This window comes from Leptosomus discolor, chromosome 2 (assembly GCF_034619465.1).
Source record: "Leptosomus discolor isolate bLepDis1 chromosome 2, bLepDis1.hap2, whole genome shotgun sequence".
In the NCBI taxonomy this organism is placed as follows: Eukaryota; Metazoa; Chordata; class Aves; order Leptosomiformes; family Leptosomidae; genus Leptosomus; species Leptosomus discolor.
In genome coordinates, this window is record NC_141392.1 from 128,150,188 (window position 1) to 128,163,262 (window position 13,075).

Consider the following 13,075-nt stretch of genomic DNA (forward strand, 5'->3'; position numbering starts at 1 on the left):
AGCCTTTCACACCCTGCAGTCCGTGGAACCTGGAGATCCTCTCTTGTGCCCTGCACTGACTGAGATATCTGGGATGCACTGCAGGCTGCGGGAGACCTCCTACACAGCAGAGCAGATAAAGCAAATTATAGACCCTGATTGTACCTTCAGCAAGCACTTCTCCGTCAGGACACTGTTGCTGGGATCCCGCACCTTCAGATAGCAGTCCACTGCCCTGGCATACTCCCCAGCCTGCTCCCACTCCCGTGCCTGCTCCAGCAGCCCTTCTGTTCCTCTGCAGGGAGGAATGCAGGCTGTGAGCAAGACTGGGATGCTGCCACAGAGATCCTGTAGACAGCGTGTAGGGCATGGGCTGGAAGGTGCAAAGCCAAGGACCTCAGAGGGGGCTGAGTGTGTGACAAGGAATGCACATAGCCAGTGCTGAGGAGAGAATCGGTTAAGGACCCTGTGGAGATGCACTGGCGGTACAGGAGACCTTGGAGATCTGTACGTGGTAAGAAGACATCTGGGAGACCTTGGATGGCAAGAATAAGCCTGAAGCCTCCCAGAGCAGGGAGGAAGGATGTTGGGAAACCTATGCAGTAACAAGTCCAGGGTCCTCAACAAGGAAACAACAACTGGATTCCAGGGATCCCGTCAGGTTATCTCTGCAAGACATCAGCACAATGGCCTAGGGTAAGAGCTACCTGTCTGTTCCCTGCAGCCTGATCACAGCATTCCTTACCTGGAGCCCTTCTTGGCAGCCTCCCTGCCACACTCCTCCTGCAACTCTTCTAGCCGACTGGGCACGTATTCCTTGCAGATCCGCAGGGCCTCGCTCCACATGCCAGCTTCCTGCACAAGCACAATGGGGATGAGAAATTTTCACCAGTTTACCAGGATCCCCCACACTCCTGGCATCACATAACACATCTAGCCTCTCGTGGCAACTTGCCAGAGGACTCACTGGAAGAAACAACCACAGCAGCAACTATCCAATTCTTTGCTCCCCGAAAATGGCGCCTATGTCTATCCATTCACCCGAGCTACCTCCGGGCAAAATGCTCATCCATCCCAGCTGCCTCTGTGGAATGGGCACTTGCAGTCTCCAAATGCACCCACTCGTGCTGCCCCTGAGGGCCTTTCATATTCTGGCAGGATGCTGCCTCCCAGAGCTGTGAGAGCTAAGCTATGCTGTGGAATTTCTACCGCTTCAGTCTTCCAGGAGCAGGCCAGAATTAAGTTCTGCTAGGAACCACCTGAGTAAACGGTTCCTCTTTGGCTGATAAACCAACAGGGAGAGCTGGGAGATAGGTTTCACTCCTCCTCCATCCAAACCAGGTTCTTGTCCAATGAGGAAGGCAATAATGTCGCTGCAGACGACGCTCACCTTGTAGTACTTTATGGCCAGCTCAGGTCTCTGTGCTCGCAGGAGGAAGGCCTCTGCTTTCTGGAACTCTCTCTGCTCAAAGGCAAAACGTGCCTGTCCCACAAGCACATCAGCCACGCTGTCTGGGTCATGAGCCTCAGCCACACGCTGTGCAGCATCCCAGTTCTGGTTGTGCACAAACCTAGGGGAATCAACGCGAGGTGTAACAAGAGGGATGGCAAGGAGCAGACGAATGCTGGAGAAGCCACCAGGCTGGAATCAGATGGGGAGAGGAGAAGCAGCAGGCCAGGCTGGAGAAGGATACATACATCAGCACTGCCTCCTTGGGTTTCCCAGCTTTAATAAATTCTGCTTCAGCCTCTTCATATTTGCCCTAGGAGACAGGAAGGAATTTGCTTGCATACCTTCCTGCCCTGATACCATTGTATGACCTCCTCCATTACCATGAGGCAGAGAGGATTTATGAAACAAAGGTGTGCGTGGAAGCTTGGGGCAGTAATCGTGGAGCCTTTTGGGTGAGCAGTGACTGCAGCCACAAAAGCGCTTGCTGCAGGAGCCCTTAAGGACAACAGTCCAACTACCTGAGTAACCAGGGAACTCCCACCTATTCCAGGGAGTAAAATTACCTTATCTTCTAGGAACATGGCATACTTTAAGTGGATCTCTGGCATCTTCTGCTTCATGGAGAGGCGGGCCAGTTCAAAAGCAAATTCAAAGACCCTGCAATGAAAGAGAAAATGGGGTGAGAGCAGGACTATGTGCTGTGAGGGCATGCCTTCATCAAGAGCAAGACATCAAGTAGAGCACAAGACATTGGGAGAAGAGAAAGGGGAATACAGAGGGTCCCGAGTGAATAGACACTGTCCATTCCTCCTGCTGCTGACCAGGGAACAGGAGCTTTTAGAGACCCCACTAAGGAAATTCAGCTCTTTCACACTTGCTGTTAGTGCCAGAGGCCCTTATTCAACCCCAAGGGGAGGGCCCAAGACTCCCCCGAGCCTAGCAATGTGGGAGAGCTGGGGGAGAGCAGCAGTGAATGTCAGCGCAGTCAGATGGCTGGCCAGGTGCAGAGTGAGGCCAAAACACTTCTAGCAGGCAGTTATTTATGATGACACGAGGAACGCCTCCTCCTGTGCTCAGAGGCTCTCACAAGGCCCCCCTGCTAATGCTAAAGGGCAAGCTGCTTTTGCCTGCCCAGCTCTGACTCGACATCTGAGAGACTGACAGGTGGATGTGCCAAGGAACCAGAGTACGTGCATGAAGGAGAAGTATGTGTGGGGTGGGAAGACATGTCACAGCCTGGACCTGCAGCTATCATGTGCATACAGTTATCTCGGGGCACTCCTTTTTCCTCAGGTCAGGCAGATGGAAGTGCTGGGCTGATGGCCCTGCTTACCCGCTGTCTGCTGCATTGTCGATGGCCATCTCCAGAAGTCCAAATTTACTGAGGAGTTTCACAGCTGCTTCTCCACCCAAGCTCTTTGCCCACATATAGGCCACATGCTTGTAGGAGTTTGCTCCCCCATGTGCCTTGGCCACCTATCCAAAGCAAAGAAAGCAGAAGAGCCCAATGCATCCCTTTTGTCTTCAGCAGGCTGAGCCAGGATTCCCCTCTCACACGATGCTTGTTGTCATGAGGGAGCAACAAAAACAACTGTTCTCTCCCGAGGAACCCTTCTGTAGCCACCGCTGGACTGGGGAGAGTGAGACCAAGGCTTATACGGCAGAGCAGGAAAGAGGCTGCTGCCTCCTCAGCATGGCCCACACTACTGTTAGGTCAGCAGAAGTGACCCCTGGCAATCTGTGCCCACACTGGAGCGCAGCAGTGCTGGGGTGGGGCTGCTACAGAGTGGCTACGGGCAGAGCAAATACCTCTGAGGTACAACACAGCGCAGTGGTTAGGAGCAGAGGAGTGCCTGGAGGAAGGCAGTGCTGCAGAGAGGCCAGGGGTCAAGCCCTGCTTTTGGGTCACAGTGCTGCAGAGCAGCAGGCACAAGCGCGTCCAGTGCTGTGCCACGTGCTGAAGCTAGGGAGCGTACGCCAAGTCTTCCAATTTTGCAGTGAGTAGAGACAGAGCAGTTCCTACCAGGATCCTACACTCCAAGCCTGCACAGTGGGACAGCTGTGAAGTGATTATTACCCTGTAAGCTTCTTCCCACATGTCATTCACTCTGTACATGTTTACTGTGGCCTTCCAGTCCTTAGCTTCTAGGTAATGGTACTCAGCCTCCTGTAAGCGTCCCTCTGCCTCCAGCTCCTGCAATGAGAGGCAACGAGTAGGCGACACTCTTGTCCCTGCTTGGCCTAGTTGATCCCCTGCCATGAGACGCACTCACCTTGCCCAGGTGCAGGTGGGTATCGCCGAGTAAGTCCTTGTGGTACTTGGCCACTAGGCAAACCATCTCATCATACATCTTGCACTTCTTGTACATGGTGATGGCCAAATCGGGTTCATTGACAGTGATGTATAGCCTGGGAACACAAGCGCATTCAAACGGCTCAGCCAAGGACACGACCGGTCCCTGCAGTCACTCTGCATCCTGCCCGGCTGGAGTCGGGTCCTGGGCACACTGCCTGAAGGCACGACTGGTGTGCAGCGTGACTGCTGTGGGCTGCAAGGCTGAACACTGCTTAGCCGCAGCCCTTCCAACAGGCCACCATCAGCTGCAGTAGGGCCAAGTTATCCCCTCCATCCTCACTTGTCAACCTTAGTTGTGACTTGGAGGGAGCCTCTGGGCTTCTGTGACCTGCTCTCATCTTGGCCTCCAACCTGAGGCTGCCAGTCCTGTTGGGATGGTGACATGACAATGTCAGCTCAGCTTACTCATATAGGCCAGCAGAAAGATTAAACCCAATGCGACCTCACCAGCTGTAATGCCCTCTTTCATGTACTGGCCATCCTTGAGATCAGGGACCATGGCATCAGAGAGACAGCTGTGCTTGCCCCTGTACCTACTAACCTTACTGTGTTGTTATTAATGTAGAACTGACAACATTAGTAACCTAGAAGGGGAACACTCCACTTTCCGTATCTTATCCTCAGCTGACCATGACAGATCAGATGTAGCACTCTACTGTGGTGAAAAGCCTTGCCATATTCTCTCTGCTACATAAGACAGCTGCACCCCACCGGGACCTCCTTTCTGTGCTGGTGGACAAAGATACATCAACAGTCAGTGACTTCTCTTCCTCTGAACTCTCAAATACCAGCTCTAGGTCTCCAGGTGCAGAGAGAGAACCTCTGACCTTTCTGAATCCTAGTCCCAAACTCTACTCCCAACCCAGGAAAGGGCTCCTCCTCACTACAGCCATTTTTTCACGGCTCAGTCTTGGACTAGTACCAAAGAAGATGCTCACCTCTCTGCTTCTTTGTACTTGCCCTGCTTCTCCATCTCTTGGGCCTGGGTTATATAGAGCACGGACACATCTTCCCGACTCATACACTTGATTGCCAGCTGCCAAAAGGAACACACATGGGAGAAACTACAGCTCACTGCACAGCAATCTCTTGACAGATGGTAGTGAAGAAGAAGGGGAAAACCAGTCTCCTTCCCATTCCAAACAGGTGTGTATGCATTATGCTCTGCAGAGAATGGGTAGTCATTCATCACTGTGATCAAAGCACACAGGACCAACCCCCTTGGAGAGCGCTATTTGTGTCGCAGGTGCACCCACATGGGGTGCTGAAGGAAAGAAGGGCACAGACAGGATGTGAACTCTGGGGACTGATCTCTTGCTGGCTACTGGATGCCCCTCCATGCATTCTATGGGAACAGTGCTTGTTGACCAGGTGTTGGTGAACAAGGCACCACCACCTCCCGATGAAAGACATTTCACCAAGAGGGGTGAGGTCCCCAGAAGCTTTGGCTTCTGACTCTACCTTGTGAGCCTGTTCCCAGAGCCCGGCCTGTGTGTACATGTCAATGGCATCCTTTGTCTGGTCTCCTTTGATGTACAGCTCCTCTGCAGCCTGTGGGGAGATGACCATACTCAGCAGTCCCAAGGGACACGCAGAGCAACAATGATTGTGGTCTGTGGCCTCACCTGATATTCCTGTAAAGCTGCATAGTGCCGGGCAATCTTGAGGTAATATTTGGCCGCTGTCTGCTTGTCCTGCAAGTCCAAAATGTAGATAGCCTTCTTCCACTGCCGGGCTCCCAAGGCTGCCTCAATGGCCTTAACCGAGCACCTAGCATAAAAACGTAACTCTTTACAGCCAGCCAGCAGCCATCTGAGTTAAGCCAGGACGACCAAGGTGGTCTGCTGCTTGATTCTTCCTCCTGGAGCAAAAAGGATCTGAATAACTGGCAAAGCTAAGGGCAAAGAACGAAGAACTAGGACAGCAGGGAAGAGTAATCAGGGAGGAAAGACCTTGGGACAGATGCAGGAAGGCATCCATGGTCGGGGCCAGCAGAGACTGCACGTAAGCACCAGGAGCACTGGCAAAGCAGAGTCGAGAGGGCTTACTCAGGGAAAACCCCCTCCTGCTTCAAACAAACCATGTCAACTTCATAGCTTGCCACGTTAGCTGCTGCTAGTTATACAGCCATCACCTGCCCCCACCTGGCTTCGATGTAATGGTTAATAGCAGCATCCAGCTGTTTCTGCTGCACCAGATGGTCTCCCCAGGCCTCCTCCAGCTTCACAACTTCAGCGGGAAATGCCAGGCGAGCCAGCTCCACGGCTGTAGGGAGACATGACAGCTGTTACGCTGAATCCAGCAAGGAAGCAAAACTGTGAAGTGAATGAGGGCCTTGGAAGGGGTGCATAGGGAGGGGAGTGGTGACTGTCTAATCCACTCCAGCTCCGATGGGCTACCCAGCAACCTGGACCCTGTGGAGAGCTGAGGCAACCAGCATGATCAAGGCCTTGGGAGCAGGATGCTGTTCTGGGACTGTGTGTGCAGGTACAACTACGTGAAAATACATACGTTGAATGAGATGATACACGGAAGCTTCAGAGCATCGAGGCATCTCCGGGCTCCAGGGCAACAGCTCACGTTGCCACCAGGCCAGAGTACCCAGGCTCCTGCTGGGGATGGATAGGGGGGAGGAACATATTTAGCACAGTACCTTTCAGGAAGGCACTGCCCTTGCAATAGCACTCCAGAGCCTTCTGTGGGTTCCCAACCTTCTCAAACAGGTCTCCAGCCTAATGACAAATAGAAGCTGCCAGTTTCCAGAGCCACTACTTCCGCACACCAACTTGTACCCTACCAGTCCCGGGTACAGAGCTCATCAGTTCTGCCGCACAGACTTCTCCATCAGCTATGCCTTCCCCACTAACCAAGAGCACAGGGATAAAAGAACTTCTAGGAAAGACTGCCGGTGCCGAGACCATTGTCCTCTCTGCCGATCAACACATCTGAAGTGTTTTTCTGGGGGGTACCATTTTCTAACAAGATAAGAGCTTTTGAGGCAACCTCCCTTCTCTGCACAGTGGCTGGTGCAGCAACAGCCCCTTCTGTGACCACAGCCCCTAGGAGCTCTGCTACGCAGACAATCACACAGGAGCCGTGGGCATGAGCAGTGAAGGGAGAAGCTCAGCCTCTCGCAGCAGGTTTTTATCCTGTAGGAAAGGGTGCTGCTGGTCACGCTGCTGGGATGAGGCTCAAAGCTCGTAGAACTTAGAGCATAATACCAGAAAGGCCATCCTGGCAGACCAAAGATTCGTTCCCTTCAGTATGCGAATGGTGGCGAAAGCACACGTCCAGAGAAAGACTGTAAGAACGGAGCAAGTATACACCAGCCTTTCCTCCATTACATCTATCTGTCTCTGGCAACCTGCACTGCAGAAGCTTCCTGAGTTTGTGTCATGATGCCCTCACATTATCATATTTAACGGCTTTTGACAGCCTCTACTTCCACGATTTGTCTAATCACTTTTGGACTGTTTACACTTCTGGTAACAAAACATCTGGCAGCAATGAGTTTCACAGTTACTCTTTCAACCGGCAGCTCAAGAAAAGGTGACAGGTTTGGAAGCGCACAGAATTCTCTTGGGTCAAAATGAAACAGTCATAAAATGCTGAAGGCAAAATGAGACTGCAGAAATGAGATTTAAGCAGGGTACATAAAACAGGCCAGCAAAAAGAACTGCTTTTTTTCACACAACACATAACTGAACTGGGTAACTCACAGCCAACACTGTAGATCAAAAAGTACAGATGCTTCAAACAGTAATTTGACAAGCTCATGGAAGTGAAATCTACCAAGAGCTTTTTAACATAAAAATAAAGCTGTTCAGGTACACTATAGTCTGAAAACTGCTGGAATCCATGAAAGTACACTAGAGGAAGTACAGTCCTAAATTTGCCTGTTCCTTATATTCCTCACTTAAACATCTACAAGGGGCCACTGATGGCCAGGATATCAAGCTGCACACTGGTCAGACTCAGCACTGCTTTCTTACATTAACATGACTATGTGCTGTGTGAAAAATACCCTTTTGTTTTAAAACTGTCACCTAATAATAAGTAGTTACAAATTTTTTGTATTACTAGACACAGAGAATAATCACTTCCCTGCTTTATATTATTCATGGTTCTACAGATTGCCTTCATAACCTCCTTTGTTTCTCTTCCTCAGCTTTTCCATTCAGACTATCCTTACATGATGGCTGCGCCATCATTTTTCATTCTACTGTGAGGAAGCACTTTGTGTGCAGTGATTTCGTTTTCTGTTTGATTCACAACTCCTTTCCTGTTGGTTCCTACCTTCCCAAGGGCCTCCTTGACTATTACTGAACACTTGGCTGATGTTTCGGAGACATGTCACCAAGGAGTTGTGATCTTTTTCCTGACTAATAACAGTAATTCTAGACCTTACCCGCGTATAATGGATGCAGTTAGGATTTCCTCCCAAGCGTTAACTGCAAACACATCAACGCAGAATTACATTTGCTACGCCGCAGCTCAGTGCCCCTGGATCTCACAGATGCAGAGGACAAGGTAAGAGATTTGGCACCACTAAGAAGAAAGCCCAATGGGGTGGGCCACTCACCTGTTCATACAGTTCCCCTCTGATCAGTGCCGTGGAGACCCTATTGACGATGTCCCCGTTGGTCAGCAGCTCATCTCTGCTCATGGCGAGCCGCGCTGCTTTGGCTGGCAGCCCTGCCCGCAGGTATAGGCTGATGGCTGCCAGGTAGTCGCCCTGTCCCTCTTGGACCTCCCCAGCCTTCTCTTCCTGCTGGGTATCCAGCAGCCACTGGTAGTAACCCCGACGCAATTTATCCAGCGTCGGGTGTCCCTGTTGAGAAATGCAGCACTGGTTGACCTGGGCAAGGCAAGATGTCCTGCTCATCCTGCAGGCTCTGAACAGCTATGGTTCATGGCACCATAGGATCACAGCATAGTTTGGGTTGGAGGGGACCTTTAGAGATCATCTAGTCCAGCTCCCCCACAATTAGCAGGGACATTTTCAACTAGATCAGGTTGCTCAGAGCCCCGTCCAACCTGACCTGGACTTTCCAGGGATGGGGCTTCTACCACCTCTCTGGGCAGCCTGTGCCAGTGCCTCGCCACCCTCAGTACAAAAAATTTCTTCCTGACATCCAGTCTTTTAGTTTAAAGCCATCACTCCTTGTCCTATCACAACAGGCCCTGCTAAAAAGATTGCCCCCACCTTTCCTGTAGGCCCCCTTTTAAGTACTGGAAGGTTGCTCTAAGGTCTCCCTGGAGCCTTCTCTTCTCCAGGCTGAACAACCCCAACTCTCTCAGCCTGTCCTCATAGAAGAGGTGCTCCATCCCTCTGATCATTTTTGTGGCCTCCACTAGATCTGCTCCAACAGGTCCATGTCTTTCTTGTGCTGAAGACTCTGGAGCTGGATGCAGCACTGCAGGTGGGGTCTCACCAGAGCAGAGGGTCAGAACCACCTCCCTCAACCTGCTGGCCACACTCCTTTTCGTGCAACCCAGGATATGGTTTGCTTTCTGGACTGCAAGTGCTCATGTCCAGCTTTTTGTCCACCAGTACCCCCAAGTCCTTCTCGGCTCAATCCCTTCATTCCCCAGCCTGTACTGACATCAGGGATTTCCCCAACCCAGGTGCAGGACCTTGCACTTGGCCTTGTTGAACCTCATGAGGTTCACATCGGCCCACTCCTTGAGCTTGTCGAGGTCCCTCTGGATGGCATCCTGTCTCGCAGGTGGGTCAACTGCACCGCTCAGCTTGGTGTCATCTACAAACCTGCCGAGGGTGCACTCGACCCCACCATCTATGTCATTGACAAAGAGATATTAAACAGCACTGGTCCCAGCACAGGTCCCCGAGGGACGCCACTTGTCACCGATCTCCATCTGGACATCAAGCCATTGACCACTACTCTCCGGATGTGACCATCCAACCAATTCCTCATCCACCAAACAGTCCACCCATCAAATCCATATCTCTCCAATTCAGACAGAAGGATGTCGTGGGGGACTGGGTCAAAGGCCTTACAGAAGTCCAGATAAATGACATCCGTAGCTCTTCCCTTGTCCACCGGTGTAGTCACGCCATCATAGGCGGCCACTAGTTTGGTCAGGCAAGACTTGCCCTTGGTGAAGCCATGCTGGCTGCCTCAAATCACATCCCTGTCCTACATATGTCCTAGCATAGCTTCTAGGAGGATCTGTTCCACGACCTTCCCAGGCACAGATGCGAGGCTGACAGATTGCTGCTCAGTTAGCAGAACCCTGTGTACCACTGCATCATCCACTCTTTTTCAAAGCCCTAGATACTCCTAAACCAATTTCAGTAGCCTTTCTCCCTCACTATTCACCCGGGGCCGTAATTACATCAGTTCAACCTTCCCTTCTGCTTGGAGCCCCTGATAAGTGAGGTCCTGATAGGGCAGGTGAAGAGAACCCAGACCTTGAATGGACTCCCAACCAGAAGACTTATCAAGCAAGCCCAGCCCACAGTCCAGTGCAGCTATATTCTGTACCTTGGCCTCGGCAACCACAATGCATTCATCCCACATGTGCAGTTCCTGGTACATGTCCATGGCCTCCTCTGTGGCGTTCTGTGTCAGAGAGCAAAGTATCAACCTGAAGGCTCTATTTATCTCCATTTAACAGACACACTGCAATTGAGCTCTCATAGCGGGCAAGGTTAGATGTGCAGAAAACACCTGAAAAAGTGTACCGTCCCCTTTACATGGATATACATCCTCCCTCACCCTCTTCATGAACCTCAGGGCAATCCTACACCTTGGAACAAGAAATAGCTCCTTCTATTTCAGGGCAAAAACTCTTCTCCCAGGAATACGCAAGCTCTTCCTTTTCTCTTTCACACCAGGGCACAAACCTCTCTGTTCAGAAATAAACGAGACCTTTTCTGCTCCTTGTTCCTTTACTCACTTGTTCCAGGAAGATCATCTCTGCCAGCTTGTAGTTCTTGTCTAGCATGGCCAAGCGGGCACGCACCAGATAATGGTCTGTACCATCCCCACCCTGCAGATAACATCAGTTTGCTGAGTGAAAAAAAAAGGCTCTGGAATGACACAAGGGAGGTGACGGCAGGTGCGGTCTATGTCATTACAGAAACTAAAGACAGTTGAGAATCCCAGGAGTGACAAGACAGGAGCAATATGAAATGGATAGCCTGGCAGGTGTGGATGAAGGACTATGTCAGAAGTTTCTACATGACCAGGTACTGGTCTGTAGCAGGATACTGGTGAGCATGGACACAGGAGATAAAGTGTATGCAAGTGTTCACAGGGAAGCACCTGCCCTGCACAGCAGAAAAAGTTTGACTTACGTGCTCTTGAGCTGCCTGGTCAGCAATGGTATTGGTTTCATGCAGAAATCGAGCCTTTGACATGTTGCCCAGAGCTGCAAAGCACCTGGAAAGAGCAAAGCAGTTAGCCAATAACTGGGCTTTGCTGCCCGCTTTTGGTCCAAGAAAAGAATATCAGAACCTGGGCAGCAGACCCAACTGTGCAAGCTGGAAAGGAGAGGTGGCCCTGCTTCAAGAGGCGGCTTTTGCCAAGACCCACGTTTAGATGTGCCCTCTAGCCCTGCTCCATGGGAGAAGCCATGGCCATCAACAGCGCTCATGCTTCACTTCCCCAGGCTTCAGAGACGCACTGAGCTTTTCCATGTCTGTCAGCTCCCTGAAGCCTTGCTACACATTGCTTTGGGTTGCCACCAGCAAAAATTTATGCTACAGAGTGATGTTTTCCTGTCTCCAGTTCCAGCATTACTCTTTAGGATAAAAGGGCAAAGTCATTGCCTGGAACAGAGGACACTTAATTCTCCAATGCAGTGAATCTTCCCGGCTGCACAAAAAGTCACATTTTAGTTAGACCCTGGTTTCTGTGAGGGATTCAGCAAAGACAGCGTTTAAGCCAGAAAGATGTTAATAACTTCCTCCTGTACCTCTCTGCAATGTGCAGCTGTTTAGCTTCCAAAGCCAGTCTGCTTAGAGTCTTCCACATGGCTTCAGTCTCTGTGGACATTTCCAGTGTCTCCAAAAACGCAGTAGCCCTTAAGACAGAGAGGTTTGCAGACTTTCAGTAACAGAATAGGAGAGCCCTCTGAGGAAAATCCTAGGCTGAGACAGGAGCTGCCTAACAAGAGTTGCACGGAAAACCAAGCAGGCTAGGCTGGACCCGTTCTGAAGAGGATTGTATAACAAAGGGCCTGACACATCAGGGAAAAATTCAGAGACTTACATGATCCCTGTCTGGGCTATGGTACTTAGAGGCATATGGTCAGCAGAAGGCTGTAGCAGTGTGGGGCAAGTCCAAAATGTTGTGTCCGAAGCAAGTCCCTGGTGCAAAAAAGTCTCTCAAGCGGTAACAGTGCGATGAACATGTGAAATTTTCTTCCCTGGTCAATTTTAAAGCCCTATAACAATGTCAGCAATGCCCAGGTGGCTACCATGACTGCTCAAGGCAGTCAGTTTTTACTCTGCACAGCTCCTGAATGTTTCCATGACACTGTCACCATCCCCCGAGGGGCAGCAGCAAAAGCACCTGAGTACCACTTCGCATCTGGCTGCTACGGAAGACACACTTACTGCAGTTAAGTGAAAACTGCCTTCAGTTAATTTCTCTCAGCGTCAATGGGACCAGACGGGCCTGTCTCTTGTGCCCCCGAGTTTGAAACCATAGAGCTGTGAGGATGAAAAAGCTGAATATCCACTCCTGAAGGACTCTGCTGTGCATTATAGCCAGGCCTGGCACCAGCATCATGCTCAGAGCCTAAACTTCAACTCTGTATGGAAAGCTGTCCGCTATAGTTCATGGACTGCTGACTCTCAGGTGTCTGTCACGTGAAGTGGGCCACTTGCCTTCACCATGTGGTGTATCTAGCACATACCTGTGATAATCCCCATCGTCAACAGCAGTTCCAAACTCTATGAGGCCTTCATCCAGGGTGTAGGACACAGTGTTCACCCCTTCAGATACTATCACTTCAGTCTTTCCATCATTCCGTTCCAAGTCTACGATATCCCCCTGGAAAGAGTACCAGCTATTAACACACCCCTGTTCTCCTAAAGTATGCAGGGTAGCAGGGATGTGAGGACAGCACTGCAACAGCTCTGCTCATTAAAGTTCTGCTGAATGAGCTCACCCTGGACAGACATTGTCCTCATCTCACCAGAGGGAAGGAAAAAGCTACTGAACAGCTCCTTGCTATATTAACCACCTCCATCTCCTGCCAGAAATGCCTGCCACATAGCTGACAGATGAGCTCATGTTTTGTCCAGAAGAAAC

The 13,075-nt window shown here is 50.9% G+C and overlaps 1 protein-coding gene across 2 annotated transcripts in view; it reads right to left on the reverse strand.

Moving 5' to 3' along the window:
• IFT172 (intraflagellar transport 172) overlaps positions 1–13,075 on the reverse strand; it is a 38,984-nt gene that overhangs the window by 10,466 nt on the left and 15,443 nt on the right. For both annotated transcript variants that reach the window (XM_086461807.1, XM_086461806.1), the window contains exons 17-35: positions 12,678–12,814; positions 11,733–11,840; positions 11,113–11,197; positions 10,713–10,805; positions 10,298–10,375; positions 8,371–8,619; positions 6,442–6,520; positions 5,933–6,053; positions 5,414–5,558; positions 5,250–5,339; positions 4,727–4,824; positions 3,706–3,841; positions 3,510–3,626; positions 2,766–2,908; positions 1,996–2,089; positions 1,678–1,742; positions 1,370–1,550; positions 725–834; positions 145–274 (exon numbers count right to left, since the gene is read on the reverse strand). In XM_086461807.1, the coding sequence (XP_086317933.1) occupies positions 145–274; positions 725–834; positions 1,370–1,550; positions 1,678–1,742; positions 1,996–2,089; positions 2,766–2,908; positions 3,510–3,626; positions 3,706–3,841; positions 4,727–4,824; positions 5,250–5,339; positions 5,414–5,558; positions 5,933–6,053; positions 6,442–6,520; positions 8,371–8,619; positions 10,298–10,375; positions 10,713–10,805; positions 11,113–11,197; positions 11,733–11,840; positions 12,678–12,814 (2,259 nt within the window). The remainder of the gene's footprint in view (positions 1–144; positions 275–724; positions 835–1,369; positions 1,551–1,677; positions 1,743–1,995; positions 2,090–2,765; positions 2,909–3,509; positions 3,627–3,705; positions 3,842–4,726; positions 4,825–5,249; positions 5,340–5,413; positions 5,559–5,932; positions 6,054–6,441; positions 6,521–8,370; positions 8,620–10,297; positions 10,376–10,712; positions 10,806–11,112; positions 11,198–11,732; positions 11,841–12,677; positions 12,815–13,075) is intronic.